This window comes from Panthera pardus, unplaced genomic scaffold, assembly GCF_024362965.1.
Source record: "Panthera pardus isolate Hobbes unplaced genomic scaffold, ASM2436296v1 HiC_scaffold_12, whole genome shotgun sequence".
Taxonomy (NCBI): domain Eukaryota; kingdom Metazoa; phylum Chordata; class Mammalia; order Carnivora; family Felidae; genus Panthera; species Panthera pardus.
Window position 1 is genome coordinate 13,990,329 of NW_026526677.1, and position 18,459 is coordinate 14,008,787.

Sequence of the window (18,459 nt, forward strand, 5' to 3'; positions counted from 1 at the left end):
AAAGCCCGCTAGTGACTGGGACCCCGAGGTTTAAGTGTGTTTGCTAACATTTAATTGGATACTGTTTCAATTAAACCACTATTTCTAGTGTCTCCTGGGGCCAAAAGTCATAGAAAGGGAGAGAAAAAGCAGGTAAAAAAATCCAAAATGTCATTCTAAGAAAATATTATTATTTTTTTTTACCTTTAAAAAACATTCTGTACTGATCCAAAGTTCTCATGTCCCGTTGAAGGAAATTATGAGAAGAAATCTCACCTCAGTGAATGAGTTCATTCTTCTTGGACTGACCAGTCACCTGGAATTACAGATTGTCCTCTTCCTGCTGTTTCTGGCCATTTACACGGCCACAGTCGCAGGGAATCTTGGCATGATTGTACTCATCCAGGTCAATGCCCGGCTGCACAAACCCATGTACTTTTTTCTGAGCCACTTATCCTTTGTGGATCTGTGTTTCTCTTCCAATGTGACTCCAAAGATGCTGGAGATTTTCTTGTCGGAGAAGAAAACTATTTCTTACCCTGCATGTCTGGTGCAGTGTTACTTTTTTATTGCCTTGGTCCACGTGGAGACCTACATCCTGGCTGTGATGGCCTTTGATCGGTACATGGCCATCTGCAACCCTCTGCTTTATGGCAGCAAGATGTCCAAGAGTGTGTGCACATCCCTCATCACCGGGCCTTATGTGTATGGAGCGCTCACTGGCCTCATGGAAACCATGTGGACTTACAACCTAGCCTTCTGTGGCCCCAATGAAATTAACCACTTCTACTGTGCTGACCCACCACTGATTAAGCTGGCTTGTTCTGACACTTCCAACAAAGAGCTGTCCATGTTTGTTGTGGCTGGATGTAACCTCTCCTTTTCTCTCCTCATCATCCTGATTTCCTACCTTTATATTTTTCCCGCTATCCTGAGGATTCGTGCCACAGAAGGCAGGCACAAAGCTTTTTCCACCTGTGGCTCCCATCTGATAGCTGTCACCATATTCTACGCAACTCTTTTCTTCATGTATCTTAGACCCCCTTCAAAGGAATCTGTGGAACAGGGAAAAATGGTTGCTGTATTTTATACAACGGTAATTCCCATGTTGAACCCCATGATTTATAGCCTTAGGAATAAAGACGTGAAAGAAGCATTAACCAAAGAGTTGATAAGAAAAAAAAGATTTTCTTAAAAGCTATCACTATTCTTTTGGGTCCCAATTTTTTCTCAACCTTTTTTCCCCTAAGTTACAGGATGGAACTGATGATGCAATGAGAAATAGGGTACAGCAAAGGGGGAACATTACATTTTCAAAGGTTTTAATAATTTTTTTAAAAATCCAAGCACAAATAGTACAATTTCCATTACAAAAGTTTGTGTGTTTGCACTTGCCATTCATTTTTCTTACTAGTTATTTCAATTTCTTTGCTTTATTGTACACATGGTAGCATTACATTTCTCGGTTTTGCATTTAGGTAGAAGGGTGTGACTATTTCTGGACCATGAGTTTTATTAGAATTTATTAGAATTCATATGTATCCCTTCTCAGTTGAGCATTCAATTGTGAGAAAATCTTTCAGCGTTTTTGTTTTCTTTTGTTTTGTTTGCCAGGGTGACCAGCAATATTTACAATGTAAGTTTTAAACATGGGTTCTTGAGTGAGGAAACACGGAAAGTGCCCTCCACCAACTCACAACAGAAATATAGAATGGGTGTGGAGTTCCCTTTGTTATAAGCTACTATATTATGTTGAATGGCTTGTTACCATGTCAACAAGTAGCCTCTTCTTACAGATACAATATTAATTACACAAAATTCAAACTTCTGAATGCATGTAACAGAAGTTAAATACCACAACTCTAAAAAAAATCACCTTTGAGATTTTATTTTTCTAGGATTTTCTGTTTTTACATATACACATGTTTGTAGTTAAAATTACTTATTGTAATTATTGTTTAAAATTACTGATATAAAGCATATATGCTTTTTAAAAAGTCAAATAATATTATAGGGTTATATGAATTCCTGTGTTACTTCTTCCTCACCCCATCTCCCCATAGACAACATCATCTTGTTATTTTATATGGTAACTTATTTTAAATTATGTTTATATGGCTATTTTTATTGATTTTTGAACACACAATTCACTGGCATCTTTTTACTAAAGATAAAGTATTAAAATTCTTCCACCAAACCCTGCATCCCTATCAGTTCTTTCTCCTCATATTTATAACAGGGTCACATCTGAATTTTTCTTAAATTGATATTTTATTGTTAAAATACTACAAATACGGAGTGTCTGGGTGGCTCAGTCGGTTAAGTGTCCGACTTTGGCTCAGATCATGATCTCAGGGTTTGTGAGTCTGAGCCCCATATGGGACTCTGTGCTGACAGCTCAGAGCCTGGCACCTGCTTCGGATTCTGTGTCTCCCTCTCTGCCCTTCCCATGCTCGTGCTCTGTCTCTCTCTCAAAAACAAATAAACATTAAAAAATATAAAATACCACAAATATGTTATTAGTAATACCTGAATCGTAAGATGAGTAATACTGTGAACATTACGAACACTAATTACCAACACTATGAGTAATGCTATGAATATCATTCTCTTCTCGCACAATTAGTTGATTTTCAGAGTCACTATACTTGCTACCTGCTTGTGTGTGTGCGTGTGTGTGTGTGTGTGTGTGTGTGTGTGTGTGTGTGTGTATTTATTTTTCCCCAAACTTCCACAGAACTATAAAGCACCTCTTACAGGGACAAATGGATAGCTGACCTATACTTGACACATTTTCTCCCTGGAAGCTTTCTGTCTCCCCTTATTGGCTTCTGTACTGGTTTCTCTCCACACATGTTGCAGAACTGTTATCTGGAGACTGTGGTTGCTACTCTTGGTTTAAAATGTTGCATTCATTTTAAACCTCTGTTGGATTCTGTGTTGATTACTGGACCATATGCTACAATTGAGAGATGCAACAATACACAAGGCAGAAAAAGTCCTTTATTATGTTTTCCAGGTGGGCTATTTTGATGGCAAAGTATCCACACAAACTGATAATCAAATATTTCAAGTATTAGTGTTATGGAGAAGGTAAAGTGAGGCAATCGGAAAGACAATGGCTCGGGATCATCGCAAGTGAGGGTGGTGCTGATGTGTCAATTTCAGCGGAGGGGAAAGGACTCTTGGAGAAGGTGACACTTTGAATCGAACCTCATTGGTCAGAAGAAGGCAAACCCAGACAAATCTTTGGGAACTACACCCGGGAGAGTCACTAGCAAGTAGAGAGTTTCAGAATAAAGCCTGGCATGTTAAAACCACAGAAGGAAAAGCCATGTGGCTGAAGCTTAATAAATGGGAGAAACAATAGGAAACGTTGATCCCGGAAAAGTGGCCCCCCTATTTACTGGATGGCACTGTGGACTCCCAGAGTTGAGAGGCAAACAGACTGCAACACTTTGCTTTTGTGTCCACGTTTGGGTTGTTGCCATGTGATATGTGGCAATAATCTCGCAGGTTAGACAGAATGAGAAGTAGTAGTTGATTCATCAAGTTTTTGTTGGGTTAGGTTTTCAGTTATTGTTGTTTTGAGTTAGCAAAGATCATCTTATGGAACACGTAATCGACTTTCCTTCTTCCAGCCCCGGATTTCCTCCACATTTCCTCTACCCTTATAATTTAAGACTTAGCTGAAGAATTACCTCTTCTGGCCATTCTTCCCTAATACATTCAGGCTGTGTAGGTACCACATTATAGTTCAGCCATGAGTTTACAATTCTATCAGCACCATTACGGCATGGTACCTTGATCATATGCATAGTGTACACCTATTTTTCCCACTATTCTAGAAAGTTCTTATTAATGTTTTTATTTTATTTTATTTTATTTTATTTTATTTTATTTTATTTTATTTTATTTTATTTTTTGAAGGAGTGAGAGAGACAGAGCATGAGCAGGGGAGGAACAGAGAGAGAGGGAGACACAGAGTCCGAAGCAGGCTCCAGGCTCCGAGCCGTCAGCACAGAGCCCGACGCGGGGCTCGAACCCACGAACTATGAGATCCTGACCTGAGCCGAAGTCAGCGGCTTCACCAACTGAGCCACCCAGGCACCCCTATTCTAGGACGTTCTTAAAGGAAGAGACCATGTCTTTTCATCTTTGTACCTTTAGACCTTAGCAAAGTGTCTGATAAAGACATGAGGACCAAGTCATGTTTTTTGAAAGAGTAAGATCTTTCTGCCTTTCCCTGTCTCCCTGGTTAATTATAGATTGTGGTCTGTGATACTTTCTTCTCCTCCCATCCTACCCTTTAATAATAGATGGTTACTTTGGTTTAGTAAAGTCGTATTCAAGTTTTTATCATAAATGCCCTGCTACAAGCCCATTGAGAGGAATTCTTTCCGAGCAGAAACTAAGATTGTAAATTTATTGGCACCAGGTAGGAATGATGGCACATTACATGTGCATTGTCATTCACTAGAGACAGATAAAAGTGAATGTTACATCACAGTGAAAGGACTTAAGGGAACTAATTCTGAGCAATCTTGGTAACAATGCCTCTTCCTTGCGATCCATCCATAATTACACATTTGTGGAACAGCTTATAGACAGAAAAGCCTTCACAGCTGCTCAGGCGAGGAGCATGTTGGGTGAAAATCACAACAGGCATTTGCTGAGACCAGAAAAGTTCCAAACCTTGGAAAGAATATACTCTCTTCACGCTCCTTATCCCTTGAGCTCACCAAGAAAGCCCTGATTATTGACTCAGGGCAGAAGTTCAGGCGCTCCTTAAGGTAAGGGGAATGACAATTCTGTGCTGCTTTCTCATCACCAACTATCCCAAGAAAATATTGTCTTCAACTTCTTGCCTGAAAAAATGTCTCTCACGTTGTGACAGAATATCGTAGTGGGAAAAGGTTTAATTTGGAAGTTATTGAGACCTGAGTATAGATCCCAGTTTTAGCATTTATTTTTCAGGTGGGTATGCTTAAGGGATCAGCTTATTCTACTGCAAAATATGATTAGGGACACCCATCTCATGGACTATCAAATATTATCTGTCAGGTGCCTTTTCCTCAATTACATTTGAGGCAAGAGTGCTCCGAGTTCGATTTTAGACTCACTGCTAGGAAACTTTTCTGAACACGAGACACATGATAGAAACAATAAATTAAATATGTTATTTAGTCATTTGGATGTTTGACATATATTTATTGATTATTGCGTATATCAGGTACTGTTTTTGTCAATGTCTTCTGCATCTCATGTTCCAGGCGTTTTTCTTCTGGAAATTTGTCACTTAGACCTAGTATTATTTATTTCCAGATCTTCAGCATCCCATCGGTGTGCAAACTTCTGTAGGGGAAAGACACGGTTTTCATATTCATATTCTGAAAATTAAACAGCCTGAGTTTTGCACTTAGTGTTTATTTTGTGCGAGTTTTTTAAAGAAGAATGTAGAAAATATTTTAGAGATCTTGAAATTCTGAAAATGAATACTTGAATTCCGGCTCATGAGAAATTTTGTTCCCGGAGCATTTTAGATTTGGCCTTTAGCATTGCCTAAAGTATTGCCCTGGTATTCATTGCAGATAACTGGTTTGAATCAGGGAAATATCAAATGCGGATCAAAAAAGACTTATTTTGAGAGAGTATAGTACTACCCATTAGTTTTTCTCCCTCTGAGGATGTTCTCCACTGGGATTACACTTCTAATTGATTCTTCTTGAAACATTTGGGGATTCTTCTGAGATAAATGCTGATGTCAGTAACTTGGGTAAAATATAAATCCCATAGCACTGGCCAGAATTTGACCTGTGGGGTCGTTAAGAAGCTCTAATTTTCATAGGTAGGAGAGGAACTGTGTTGCATATTCATTTCCAATATCTATTAATTTATGTGTTCTCCTCATTAAATTGCATACTTTTTAGATACCGATGTGTTGAAATAGGTAGTTTTAGAGGAAACTGGCACAGAAAATACATTTTCCATGACAGAAAATCTATAGGATTCTCACTGAACTCTGTCTTGCTCTTTTTATCATATTACCAGTGTCTTTGAGTCATGCTGGTAGAATTCCATAATATGGATCCCCAGCAGACGTTTCACTATAATTGATCTCAAATAATATTCTTTTGTGTTCTCCATTTGCCTTGGTGGTCCACTGTCCCAAATTTCCACACAAAAAAAGACAAATTGGAAATTTAGCTCTAGGTAGTTTTTTTTTTTTTTAAGTTTATTTATTTGTTTGAGAGAGAGACAGAGAGAAAGAGACAGAGAGAGAATCCCAAGCAGTCTCCATGCTGTCAGTACAGGTCGCAACGTAGGTCTCGATCTCATGAACCGTGTCATCGTGACCCGAGCCAAAATCAAGAGTCAGATGCTTAACTTACTGAGCTCCTCAGGAGTCCCAGAAATTTAGCTCTATGTAGTTTATTCATGGTTAAAACTAAGAAATGGAGTTAGGACGTTATAGGTGTTATCTCCAACAGCAGACTGATTCTTGGGTGCCTGCATGGCTCAGTTGGTTAAGTGTCCTACTCTCGGCTCAGGTCGTGATCTCACAGTTCGTGAGTTCAAACCCCACATTGGCTTCTGCGCTGACAGTGCAGAACCTGCTTGGGATTTTCTGTCTCCCTCTCTGTCTGCCCATTCTCTGTGTTCTCTCTCTCTAAATAAATATTAAAAGAAAACTTCTCTCCACAAATTGTAAAATGCCAATAATATTATAAATAAAGTTGTCTCCACAAATTGTAAAATGCCAATAATATTATAAATAAAGTTGTTTATATTTCTTTTAGTCTATTTCTTAGCATTCTAAATTGCTATTTAGTTGATCAGTTCGCCCATTCATGTAAGAAGTATTAGCTGAGTGTCTATTATGTATTAGGCACTGTTTTCGTTATTTGTTATCAACGAACCAAACAGAAAAAGAAATCCTTGTTTTCATGAGGCTTATATTCCGGTGGTGTGAGACATACATAAACAATTATCATAATACACAAGTGAATCATATAATATGTTAGTTATTGTATGACAAACTCAGAAAAAAATTATTGTAGTATAAAGGAGCACAGGAGTGTCCCTGGCTTGAGAGGCATGAGAATGAGGGTAAATTTAATTGAGAAGGTGATAGTAAGCAAAAACCTTATGAAAGTGGTCTAGACATTAGCCACGCAGTTACGGGGGGCAGTGCCCTAGGTATGGGAATAGCTAGTGTAAAGGGCTTATAATGCAAGCATTCAAGGAATGTTTCAGGGGTGTCTGGGTGGCTCAGTTGGTTAAGCGTCTGACTCTTGATTTCAGCTCAGGTCATCATCTCACGGTTCATGGGTTTGAGCCCTGTATCGGGCTCTGTGCTGACAGTGCAGAGCCTACTTGGGGTTCTCTCTCTCTCTCTCTCTCTCTCTCCATCTCTGCCCCTCCCCCATGTGTGCATGCCCTCTCTCTCTTTCTCTGTCTAAATAAAATAAAACTTAAAAAAAAAAGGAAAAAAGAATGTTTCAGAGACAGATTGGAAACCATTGCACTGGAGCCCAGGACAATGAGAAAATTAATGGACTATGAAATCAGAGGCATAATAGGGCCTTAGTGGCCAATTATTTAAGATGGGTGAACTGTTGAAAGGTTTTTACTTTGAGAAAAATTGGAAGACATGGGAGGGCTCCAAGCTAAGGTGCAATATAAAGTGACTTGTGTTTTAAAAGGCCCCCTTCAGTTTTTGAACTCGGGAGCGTAGAGGCACTCGGGCAGGGGGACGTTCCATAATTCGGTCAAGAGAGCTGATTGCTAGGATGATGGCAGAGCAGTAAAGGTGGTGAGAGGCCCTCAGATTCTGGAAATATGTTCCGTATAGATCTCTTGCCGGGGTTGTTGTTTGGAAGTGCGAGGCCACCGCAAACTCTGGTGACTGGCTGCCACCAATCAAGTGCAACTATAATTTATACATGAAAGCTCCAGACCGAGGTGTTTTAGAAGTATGGATGGCTTCCCCATCATTCCTCCAACATCTGGTAGCTGAGGATAGATGCTCAAAGTGACTTTGTTGAGGGCAGAGGACCTGTCAGCCGGAGATCCTGAATGACAGCATGAAACAGAACCCTCAGCTATGATCTGGAACACCTGTTTGCCAACGTTATATTCCTAATATTATATGTTTCATACTTTCTCTTTGTTTTGCTGATACTAGCTAGTAATTTGTCCATATGTGCAAAAGACCAACCCCAGATTCTCAAGAATTAGCTGAGTTTTTAAAAAATCGATCCTGTTTCCTTTATCAATGTTTGCCTTTATGTTTATGAATCTCATGGTTAACTATCTTTATATTTACTATTCAATTTTTCGAACATTTGGAATCAAATGCTTAACTGATCAATTTACATGTTTTTCTTATTAAGTGATGATAACTATTTAAGTTTTTATTTCAGATTTGGACCATATCATATATTTTGAAATGCATCATTCCTATTATGTTATGCTTTAAATTTAATTCTGGCTTTGATTTCTCCTTAAAGCTAAGAATTATATAAGTATATATTTTAGTTTATAAATTGTTTTAATAAATTAATGTTATTTTAAAGATGTATTCTTTGGGGCGCCTGGGTGGCTCAGTCGGTTAAGCGTCTGACTTCAGCTCAGGTCATGATCTCACAGTCTGTGAGTTCGAGACCCACGTCAGGCTCTGTGCTGACAGCTCAGAGCCTGGAGCCTGCTTCAGATTCTGTGTCTCCCTCTCTCTCTGCCCCTCCCCTGCTCATACTCTGTCTTTCTCTGTCTCAAAAATAAATAAAAATATGTAAAAAAAATCAAAGATGTATTCTTTGTTATTTTTTTTAAAAACCTTGTACTCTTTCATATGTTTTAGATGTTATTATATTATTATTGTGCTTTTCCACTAGGAATTTTCACAAATATTCAAAAGTTGTTTTTTATATGCCTCTTGATTAGTCTAGATTTCTGCATTAAAAATGTATATAATTATTATTCATACCTTCTATATATTCATTCTTATTTTTGTTTGCTTTGGTAAAAGCTTAAAATATTTTAAAGATGCAAATTTAATTTTAATTTCCAGTATTATCTTTCTAAATTATTTATACTATATAATTCATCTGTTACATATATTATTACATCTTCACTATGGATGATAATGATACCTTTCACCAGTTAAGGGATATTTTCCCTCTTGTTTAATGATTTATAATTAAATACACTTTAATTCTACTTTGCTTCATGTTAATTCTACATTGCTTCATAAACCTTGGTTTGGGAACATAGTTCATTTCAGAAACATGTTTTCAATCCAAAGTGAATTTACCCATAAGAAATAATGGAAATTCAGATGATTTGCTCTACAACCCAAAGTATTCATATAAAAAATGATTACGATACTGTAATAAAATACAAAATAATGAGGAAAATAGAAAATATAAAGAAAAATAAACAAATCAGCTTATACTTACCTTTGAAAATCTTCATGGCTGGTGTGAGGGAGCCAAGGGAGAGTAGGGTTATTGTGTAGACTGACTTTCACTATCACTAATGGAATTACTGCTATCTATTGGCTCAATGGAATCTTTTTCTGCATGGAAGCCATTGTATATGCTTGCACGGATGTTGACACAGTACAGTATTAATAAACTTTTGTCATATACTGTATTTAATGTAACTGGCAATAAGACAGCAGAGGAAAGGGTCTATATCTGCAGGCAGCCTGACCTAGAATGAAGCAAAGCATTCCTAACTTGACTCTTGTATGGAAAAGCAAAGGACTGCCCATAGGTGCTTTGAAGGGACAGAAAATACACTAGTGTCAGTTGTGGTAACTTTCAAACATTCTGAAAAGTCACTGATTTCTGCCAAACACCATGGCCTGAGACTAAGCATCTGAGTATGGGAGATGATCACCCACAATCCCTCATAAAGAGAGAGAGAGAGAGAGAGAGAGAAGCACCATTGACTGAGTTGTGATTATGTGACATTTGATGTCATGTACTACTCATATTGCAAGACATCAGTCTTCTATAAAGTTAAGATTTATTAGAAATGTTTGCTTATCTTGCAGAACACTCACAGAACAAGTTACTTGCAGTCCAAGGCACTATCGTCTCTACTTTCTTTGTATTTGAGTTCGCTTGCCCTGTGACTTTTAATCTTGCTGAATTTTAGGTACATCAACAGTAGACAAAAAGTTTTATTTTGTTATCTCCCACTGTACACAATTGAAACACTTCAATCAATTAATTTACATGGCAGTTGTCATCATTTGGGGCAATGAGTTTTCAGGGAGAAGTGCAAGCATATCCCACGTTTTGTTACGCTTTGGTTATTATCCAACAATGTCTCTATTTATTTTGGGGTCAAATATTGAGGAAACATCCATACAATTTTCTCACAGCTAAAGAGCCCCCAGTGATTGTCCTCAGTTTGTTTCATGATGCCCTCTTGAACATGCATTGAAGTGAGGCTGTAACCAACTTATTTGGCCTACACACATCATGTTTAAATGTAGCTTTGGGTAAATCTTCATTCTGTTAACTCCTTCATTTTTGCTATTTTGACGCTTGGGCTTGTGAAGAAAAACATCATTAGGTTGAAGATAGTAGTGTGTTCTTATTCTTCATCATTTTCTTTCCTTTATTCACTTGTTCTTTCTTTCACACTTTAAAAGGAAACATTCCACGTGCCTCAATGACAAAGTCCCATGAAGCTTTATTGTTCTGTAATAACTTCCTATCATGAGGGAAAAAAGGAATTTGCCTTAGATTGCTTGTGTCACCTTGATTAAGGCAGATAACTATGGATTGCAGAATCCCTTCCTCCTTTGAATCCAAATTAGATTGACAAAAAGAGGATCTCATGAGAAGTTTGGAAGGTGGAAGAGGAAAAAAAGCCAATACTCTGTGGTTGGCAGAAACATGGCTCCCAAAGATGTCCGCATCCCAATCCCTGAACCTGTGAGTATTTCACTGCGCATGGCATGTGCACCTAGCAAAATACTTGGTATTGCACAATTATTAAGGGTGCAATGATGAGTAAGATAGTGTCTTGTTTCAAGCTTTTCATCATCAAGCATTATGAAACATGCACTTAAGACTATACGAGATACAAAATGATAATTACTGCATAAACAATACCAACTGAGTGCTGTGAAAATACGGAGGAGGAAATTATAATTTTATACTGGGACCCCCAAGGAAGTGTTTAAAGGGAAAGTAATTTTTTCGTGGCCCCTATAGGTAGATAATTGGATTAAACAAACTTTGTGGTCTGGAGAGAACTCTAACTAGAATAAAAATTCACCTTCTTGCTCTGCGAACGTTGTCTTATCTGGATTTCTCTGTGCTAAATGAGTCGTTCTTATGACTCCTTGCACTGAGAACCACCTTTCAACATAAAATCCAGAGGAATTACATGAGGCTATTTAGTGTCTTGTAGCGGCTGGCCTTAAAAATTAAATCCAGCACAGTATTTGAGGGAATGAAAAATAATTAACTTGTCATTAAAAGAAATTCTGGGTCCGTGGTAAGTTCCTGTTTATGATGCAAGGACTAAGACCTCTGTTGCTGGTAAACACTTAGTTCTGAGTAACACAATTATGCTCTCAAGGTAGCAATTATTCTCTCAAGATCCACACAGAGCTGTAACTTACATATGCTTAATCAATACTCCTCAATTCCAAAGTGTGGCTTCATGGTAAACCTGGAAATTCTCAAACTTATTCTGAGACACATCTAAGTAACAGATTTGTGCCTCTCTTGCCTGTATAGTTCACCTATTGAAAATATAATCAGTTAGCCATTTTCTTTAGTCGACAAAGATTTCTTGAACATCTACCGTGTGCCCAGTAGTATTATAGGTCCTGGGTAGGGCTGTGAACAAGGCAATTGCTCTACTGAAAATCTTATTTGCAATGGGAGAAGAATAGACTTTTGAGGACACTATCAATTTCCTTCAGTGGTCTCAGTAAGCAGAAATAGACTTTTGTTGCATGAACTGAAGTGAGGCCATATGAGTACAGTGGTCAGGCCAGAAGAGGGAACAAGTTTGAGGGCATAAATTGCCAGAGAACTCAATTCATGTGATCAAATGCATATACCGCTGAAATTATCCACATTTTTTTTGCTATACAAAGAACATATTTTTGTTCCTTCAAGTTCATTAAGACTGTGATAGAATATATTATACAGAATATATGGTATACACCAATCATGTCGTGGAAATGAAAGTTTTTTGGAATCAGAAGTTGGGACTTTTGATCTGTCCAATTAATAGTTACTTTGGGGCTATAGGATGAGATGAATAGCAGTACAAATTCTGGAATCAAAGTCTGGAATCAAGAATCTAGTCCCTGACGTATTTTAAGTGTGACTTTAACCAAGTCGTTGGAACTCCCTAAGCTCTGAGTTTCTTGTCTACAAAATGGAAATAATAATAATGACCTCAAGAGGTAATTAGGAGAATTAAGTTAAATTGGCATGTGCTAACTTCAATATACGCCGTATTGTTGCTATTATTAAATCTCTCACTTTCCTTACTTATAAAAGAAAGGATTTGACACACATACATTTTTCCTGCTTTGATGTACTACAGGTTTAGTCGTAGGGAATAATGATACTTGCTTCATCTTTCACTGGAAAAGCCAAATGGCACAGAGTATGGAGTGCAGAACGCAAGACTGCCTTGTGCAGATTGAGTGACACCATCACTAAGTTTAGCGTGATGCAAACCCAAAGCAAATTTTTCTTAATCTGATCCCAGGACACATTCAAAATAACTTGAGTTTGGGGAAAAATACAATTGTGCAAATCTCTTAAAACAACAAACCTTAACAGTGGACTCTTCCTCTAGAGACGTACTTCCCCCAGGGTTGTTTGTAGACAAAACTTAATTGGTTCTTTTTTCTCCCCCCTAAGGCAAACATTTAAGGGAGGTTTCTCTTGTGGGGTTCCAGTTTATCTTTTGCCTGGTGTACATTGTTCATCATCTCTCATGTAGCATTCGCTTTTCACTTCTGTATTCTTACCGGGAATATTTCTCTTTGTTTTCAGGTTGGTATAAAAATGTATCTGGAATCGTCAGGTTAAATTTTCATCTCATATTTTATCTCCTTTACTGCTTGTAATCACCATGAATTATCCCATGCACGTTATGTGTGTGTGTTGATGTTTATCTGTGCATGTGGAAGAGACAGAGAAATGGGAGGGTGGGAGGAAGGAAAGTGACAGAAAGAGAGAGAGAGAGAATTTCCCATAGAGAGTTGATTATTTGATTACTACAAACTATTAATGGAAGCTATAATTTCTCAGAGTGCATTTAATAATAATTGCGTCTTGTATATTTATTATGTGTTAATATGTAATATCTCTTTTCATACTCATAATAAAACAACGAAACGAGTATTATCATTATTACTGTTACATCATATTAAGGCATAGAGAAATTAAAGACCAAACAAAACAAGTATGAAACCAGTCCAAGTTAATAAGTCATGGCACCAGAATTCAACCAAAGTTTGACACCAGAAACAGAATTCTTTAACTGGAATACTTAGTGTTTCCTCATACCTGGTGTTTGGGGAAAAAATGCATATTTATTGGTAATTTAATTTGAAATACAGAGTGACACAATATGGGAAGTCTGTGCATGCGTTTTTGCCTTTAGATGGTGAGGACAATCCTCGAAGTGCTAATGAGGTCCCTAAGCCCCCCTACTTTTTTTCAGACCTCATTCTTTTTAAAATCGAGCCTAACTGTTACTCTACTTTCCCATGACTTCACCACTGCTATCTATTACCTGGCTAACCACCTGTCAGGTTTTCACGTACTCAGCTTTTGAGAAGTACGGTCACCACCATCTTTTATAGCATTTTGTTGTGCCGTTTCATCCTTAACACCAGGCCCTCGGCTCTGACTTTCCGAGGAAGAATTCCTCCATTACTAACCTTTGGAAAACGCATAAGGGTGTAAAGGTAGCCACAGGCATTTTCTGTTGATTCGGACAACAGTACATCTGTTGAAGTGTTTGTTAACTCTTTTCAGTTCCAGAAGCTCTCTTCATCTTTGTACTTTCCCTGTCATCTACAATGGTGTCTAAAATATATTTTCAATAATTCCTCCAGGATGTGAGCCTGTAAAACTTTCAAAAACCAATTTCTTCTTGTTGAGGGACTCTTTTGCTTCTGTTCCCGTGGACTGCACGTGATGACAGGAGCTCACAATAATGCTGCAGCACATTTGAGATAAATACTCAACACACATTTTCTCCCCCACCCAGACCTTCAAAGAGTATCTCCCAACACACATTTTCTCCCCCTCCCAGACCTTCAAAGAGTATCTCCAAACCTGAGAACATAGCAACGCAATGAAAAGTGCATCCAATAAATGGGGGGAAATATTTTGTTATGTTTTCTTCCTGCCTGATAATAACCTTTTCTCCCCAAAAGGAAAACAACTTTTTTTTTAAGGCTGGAAGACAAGGCTAAAAAAAAAAAACAGTTTATAATGTTAGTGGATTTCAATGTTCAAGATTAGTTTAAAATGAAGTTTATGTTTATGTGGGAACAATTGCATGGAAATTCAAAAGAGGAAAAGTAATGGCAGGAAGAACTCAGCCATCGTAGGTAATAGATAGTAACAGTTTGCAACACATTTATATCGCCCTATCCAGAGAAAAGCAACACCATTCATCATATTCACTTAATTGCTAGTCGTAATGCAGATGATTTATCATTTTATTTGTGTCGTTTAGCTTTATGGAAGTTGCATTAAGTGCTACACACCGTTACTGTGTATATTGGAAAAAAAATTGTGATAAAAAACCCCAAACAAAATATATTTCCATATTGCTACTTTCTACCCTGATTTGATGTCATCTTTTACTTATTACATCGCAAATATATTCCTTTAACATGGTAATTTAACTTTTGTGACAAGAATGATAAATTGGTAGATAAATAATTTTGACCAATGTATTAGCACACATGCTGTGACTAGTGAGCTGACCAATAACACAGCAAGTGTAGCTGGTTATTCTTTAATGTAAGTTAAAGGAAACTGCATTATGCATAGTAGTCTGATGCTCAAGTCTAATTCAATGCAATCACATTCATTCTCAAAGCTGTAGTTTATCTCTATGTATCTATGCATGCTTATATCTAAATGATCATGTCAAATTGGCCACTGGAAACCTATTCTAGGGGATAATGAGCCCCATAAAGGGAGCATGAAGCCTTGGGGCTGGGGGGTAGATGGGGAGAAGACACAGAAGTTATATAGAAAGGGTGACACTCTATATATAATAAAACAAAGAATTTTAGAGATAAAATTATTAAATCTGTGACAGATGTATTTCAAAACAGTTCATCCAATTTTAGACAACTTTAACTGTTACTATTCCTTAAAATCTTTAAGCCATTAGTAAACACCTCAAGTTTTCATTAGTTCACCTGAGACTCTGGAGTTATATAGTCCCAATCTCATCGACTTTGGCTGGTAGCTTTCTCTTTTCTCCCAACAAAATTTTTCTTTCCAAGAGGGGTGGGTGGAAGCTACCTTTGTGGATAAGAGTCTGTTTATTCCATCATGGCCAGAAATGTATCTTCTTGCCTGCCCTTATCTTTTCTGGTGATAACAATGGCTAGGGTCCGTCAAACTGTAGTGGAACAAAGTGTATTGCTGGAATTAAAACAAAGGTCTTGGAAACATCATTTGCCCTAAAAATGACATTTAGCCTTCAGAGGGCACGATACAATACCATCTCCAACAAATTCAGTGTCCTGTTGAAAAGCTATCTCAGGATTCTTATTAAATAGAAGTGTACTTTGTGTCCTACAGAACATGAATGTTCATTGATGCTGGTGGAATCTCTCTCTCTTTATCTTTATCATTTTCAAGCTAAGTAAATGCTGGCTATGGTAAGTATAACAGAATTCTTTCCCACAGGACTTCTCACAGTCTACCTTTAGTAGGGAGATTGTGTATCGCTAAGAGATTGGATAGGATATAAAGATTTCTCATTATTATTTGTTAAATGAGCACTTGTAGATTTTTCTCCATAATACCTATTAACATCATGGTAGTGTTTTCTCAGGAAAATAATTTGGGTGATATTGTTCTGGGAAAAGGTTTATATGAAACAACCTATGCATTTGTAAAATAAAAATTTGAAAATAAATAAATTGAGGAGAGCGTGGGTGGCTCCATCAGTTAAGCAACCAACTCTTGATTTCAGCTAAGGTCATGATCTCACTCTCATGAGAACCAGCCCCTTCTTGGGTTCTGCGCTCATTGAGGAACCTGCTTAAGATTCCCTCTCTGTTTCCCTCTGCCCTTCCCTTGCTTGATCTCTTGCTCTCTCTCTCAAAAAAAAAATTGAAAATGAATAAATTGAAAATAAGTTTCAAAATATCCAAGATGCTTTTCCAGAGCTCCACTGGATTTCCAAAGTAGAGTGAAACAATCCCCAATTTCTGACTCTACTTTAACTCTGTAAAAATATATCATAGTTTTAGAAAGCTTATTTGCATAAATACCATTGTAAATTGTGATGTTAACATCTTTGTTTTACATATTTTTTATCTCCAGAACATTATAGTCAATAATATTTAGTAGATTGTAATTACATATTAGATATGGAAAAGAGTCCACACCCAGGGAATATGTATAAATGTATGCATGTGCGTAAGTTTGCCCCTCAAGAACATAAATGAGTGCAAGTATGAGGTTAGCTTAAAAATAATTTTTTTATCTGACACTTAGGGCTGGCGAATTATTTGATTAAGTGGCTTCCATACCTAATCATGGAGAACATGTTTTATGCTTATGGTGAAAAAGTGATAAGGTAAAAAACTATTTTGGAGTTGGGTTAAAAGGAGAACTATAGCCCTTCATAAATATGTTAAACTACGAAACTACAAAATACAGCAGTATTGGAAATAAGAGATGTTTAAGAAGTAGTCTTAGAAATTTGGCTAAGCACAATATTTAGTACTAGTACGTTTCAATCACAATATTTTGGTATAACTGTCAGGTCCTGTTTATTTATTCACCTCAGTAACTTTCAAATCCTGTTACATACCAAGTGCCCAGAAGAAAAATTTGCTGTAAAGAATGGCAAAGTGTAGTCATAGATATTGCATAAAGATAACAAATTACTAAACAAACCATACCTGATTTTTAAATTTATTTCCTTCTAGTTATCGCTGAGATTTATAACAATATTGATTAGAATTCAGAAAATGCTCAATTTCACCGATGTGACAGAGTTTATTCTTTTGGGATTAACCAGTCATCAGGAATGGCAAGTTCTCTTCTTCGTCATTTTTCTTGCGGTCTATATTGTCACCGTGGTGGGCAACATTGGCATGATTATGTTAATTAAGATCAGTCCACAGCTTAACAGCCCCATGTACTTTTTTCTCAGTCATTTGTCATTTGTTGATGTGTGGTTTTCCTCCAATGTCACCCCTAAAATGCTGGAAAATCTGTTATCAGAGACAAAAACTATTTCCTATGCTGGTTGTTTGGTGCAATGTTTCTTTTTCATTGCCCTTGTCCATGTAGAAATTTTTATTCTTGCTGTGATGGCCTTTGATAGGTATATGGCAATTGGGAACCCTCTGCTCTATGGCAGCAAAATGTCTAGAGCTGTCTGTCTTCGACTGATTTCTTTCCCTTACATATATGGTTTTCTGACTAGTCTGGCAGCAACCCTCTGGACATATGGCTTGTACTTTTGTGGGAGAATTGAGATCAACCACTTCTACTGTGCAGACCCACCTCTCATCAAAATGGCGTGTGCTGGGACCTTCGTAAAAGAATATACAATGATCATACTTGCAGGCATTAACTTCACATATTCTCTGACTGTCGTCACCATTTCTTATCTGTTCATTCTCATTGCCATTCTACGGATGCACTCAGCCGAAGGGAGGCGGAAGGCCTTTTCCACCTGTGGGTCCCACTTGACCGCTGTCGTCATATTTTATGGGACTCTCATATTCATGTATCTCCGGCGTCCCACAGAAGAGTCCGTGGAGCAGGGGAAAATGGTGGCTGTGTTTTATACCACAGTGATCCCCATGCTGAATCCCATGATCTACAGTTTGAGGAACAAGGATGTGAAAGAAGCCATGAGCAAAGTGGCCAGCAGAACATGCTTAACAAAATAAAATAAAATTCAGTTAATGGTATCTCCTGTGTTTTCATAAGCATTCGTCAACAGGTTGCTGTTCAGCGCATCGCTTAAAGACTTTTCACAAAAGCTAACGATTTTGTTCATTAAAAATTAAAAAAAAAAAAAAAGAGGAAGTGCCTTGTGGCTCAGTTGGTTAAGCGTCCAACTCTTGATTTTGGCTCAGGTCTTGATCCCAGGGTCATGGGGACCCAGACACATGTGGGGCACTGTGCTGAGTGTGGGGCTTGCTTGGGATTCTCTCTCTCTCTCTATCTCTCTCACTCTCACTCTCTCTTCCCCTCCCCC

The 18,459-nt window shown here is 37.6% G+C and overlaps 2 protein-coding genes across 2 annotated transcripts; both read left to right on the forward strand.

Annotated features, from left to right (window-relative positions):
- The first annotated feature begins 235 nt into the window (after positions 1-235).
- LOC109245314 (olfactory receptor 5M8) lies at positions 236-1,174 on the forward strand. Its single transcript, XM_019412619.2, has one exon. It carries the CDS (start codon positions 239-241, stop codon positions 1,172-1,174), a length of 936 nt encoding a protein of 311 aa, XP_019268164.2. The 5' UTR covers positions 236-238.
- A 16,029-nt stretch (positions 1,175-17,203) lies between these two features.
- LOC109245313 (olfactory receptor 5M3) lies at positions 17,204-18,148 on the forward strand. Its single transcript, XM_019412617.2, has one exon. It carries the CDS (start codon positions 17,216-17,218, stop codon positions 18,146-18,148), a length of 933 nt encoding a protein of 310 aa, XP_019268162.1. The 5' UTR covers positions 17,204-17,215.
- The last annotated feature ends 311 nt before the right edge of the window (positions 18,149-18,459 follow it).

Coding starts and splice junctions, on each gene's coding strand:
- LOC109245314 (XM_019412619.2), top strand. CDS start 239: ATGAGAAGAAATCTCACCTCAGTGAATGAGTTCATTCTTCTTGGACTG.
- LOC109245313 (XM_019412617.2), top strand. CDS start 17,216: ATGCTCAATTTCACCGATGTGACAGAGTTTATTCTTTTGGGATTAACC.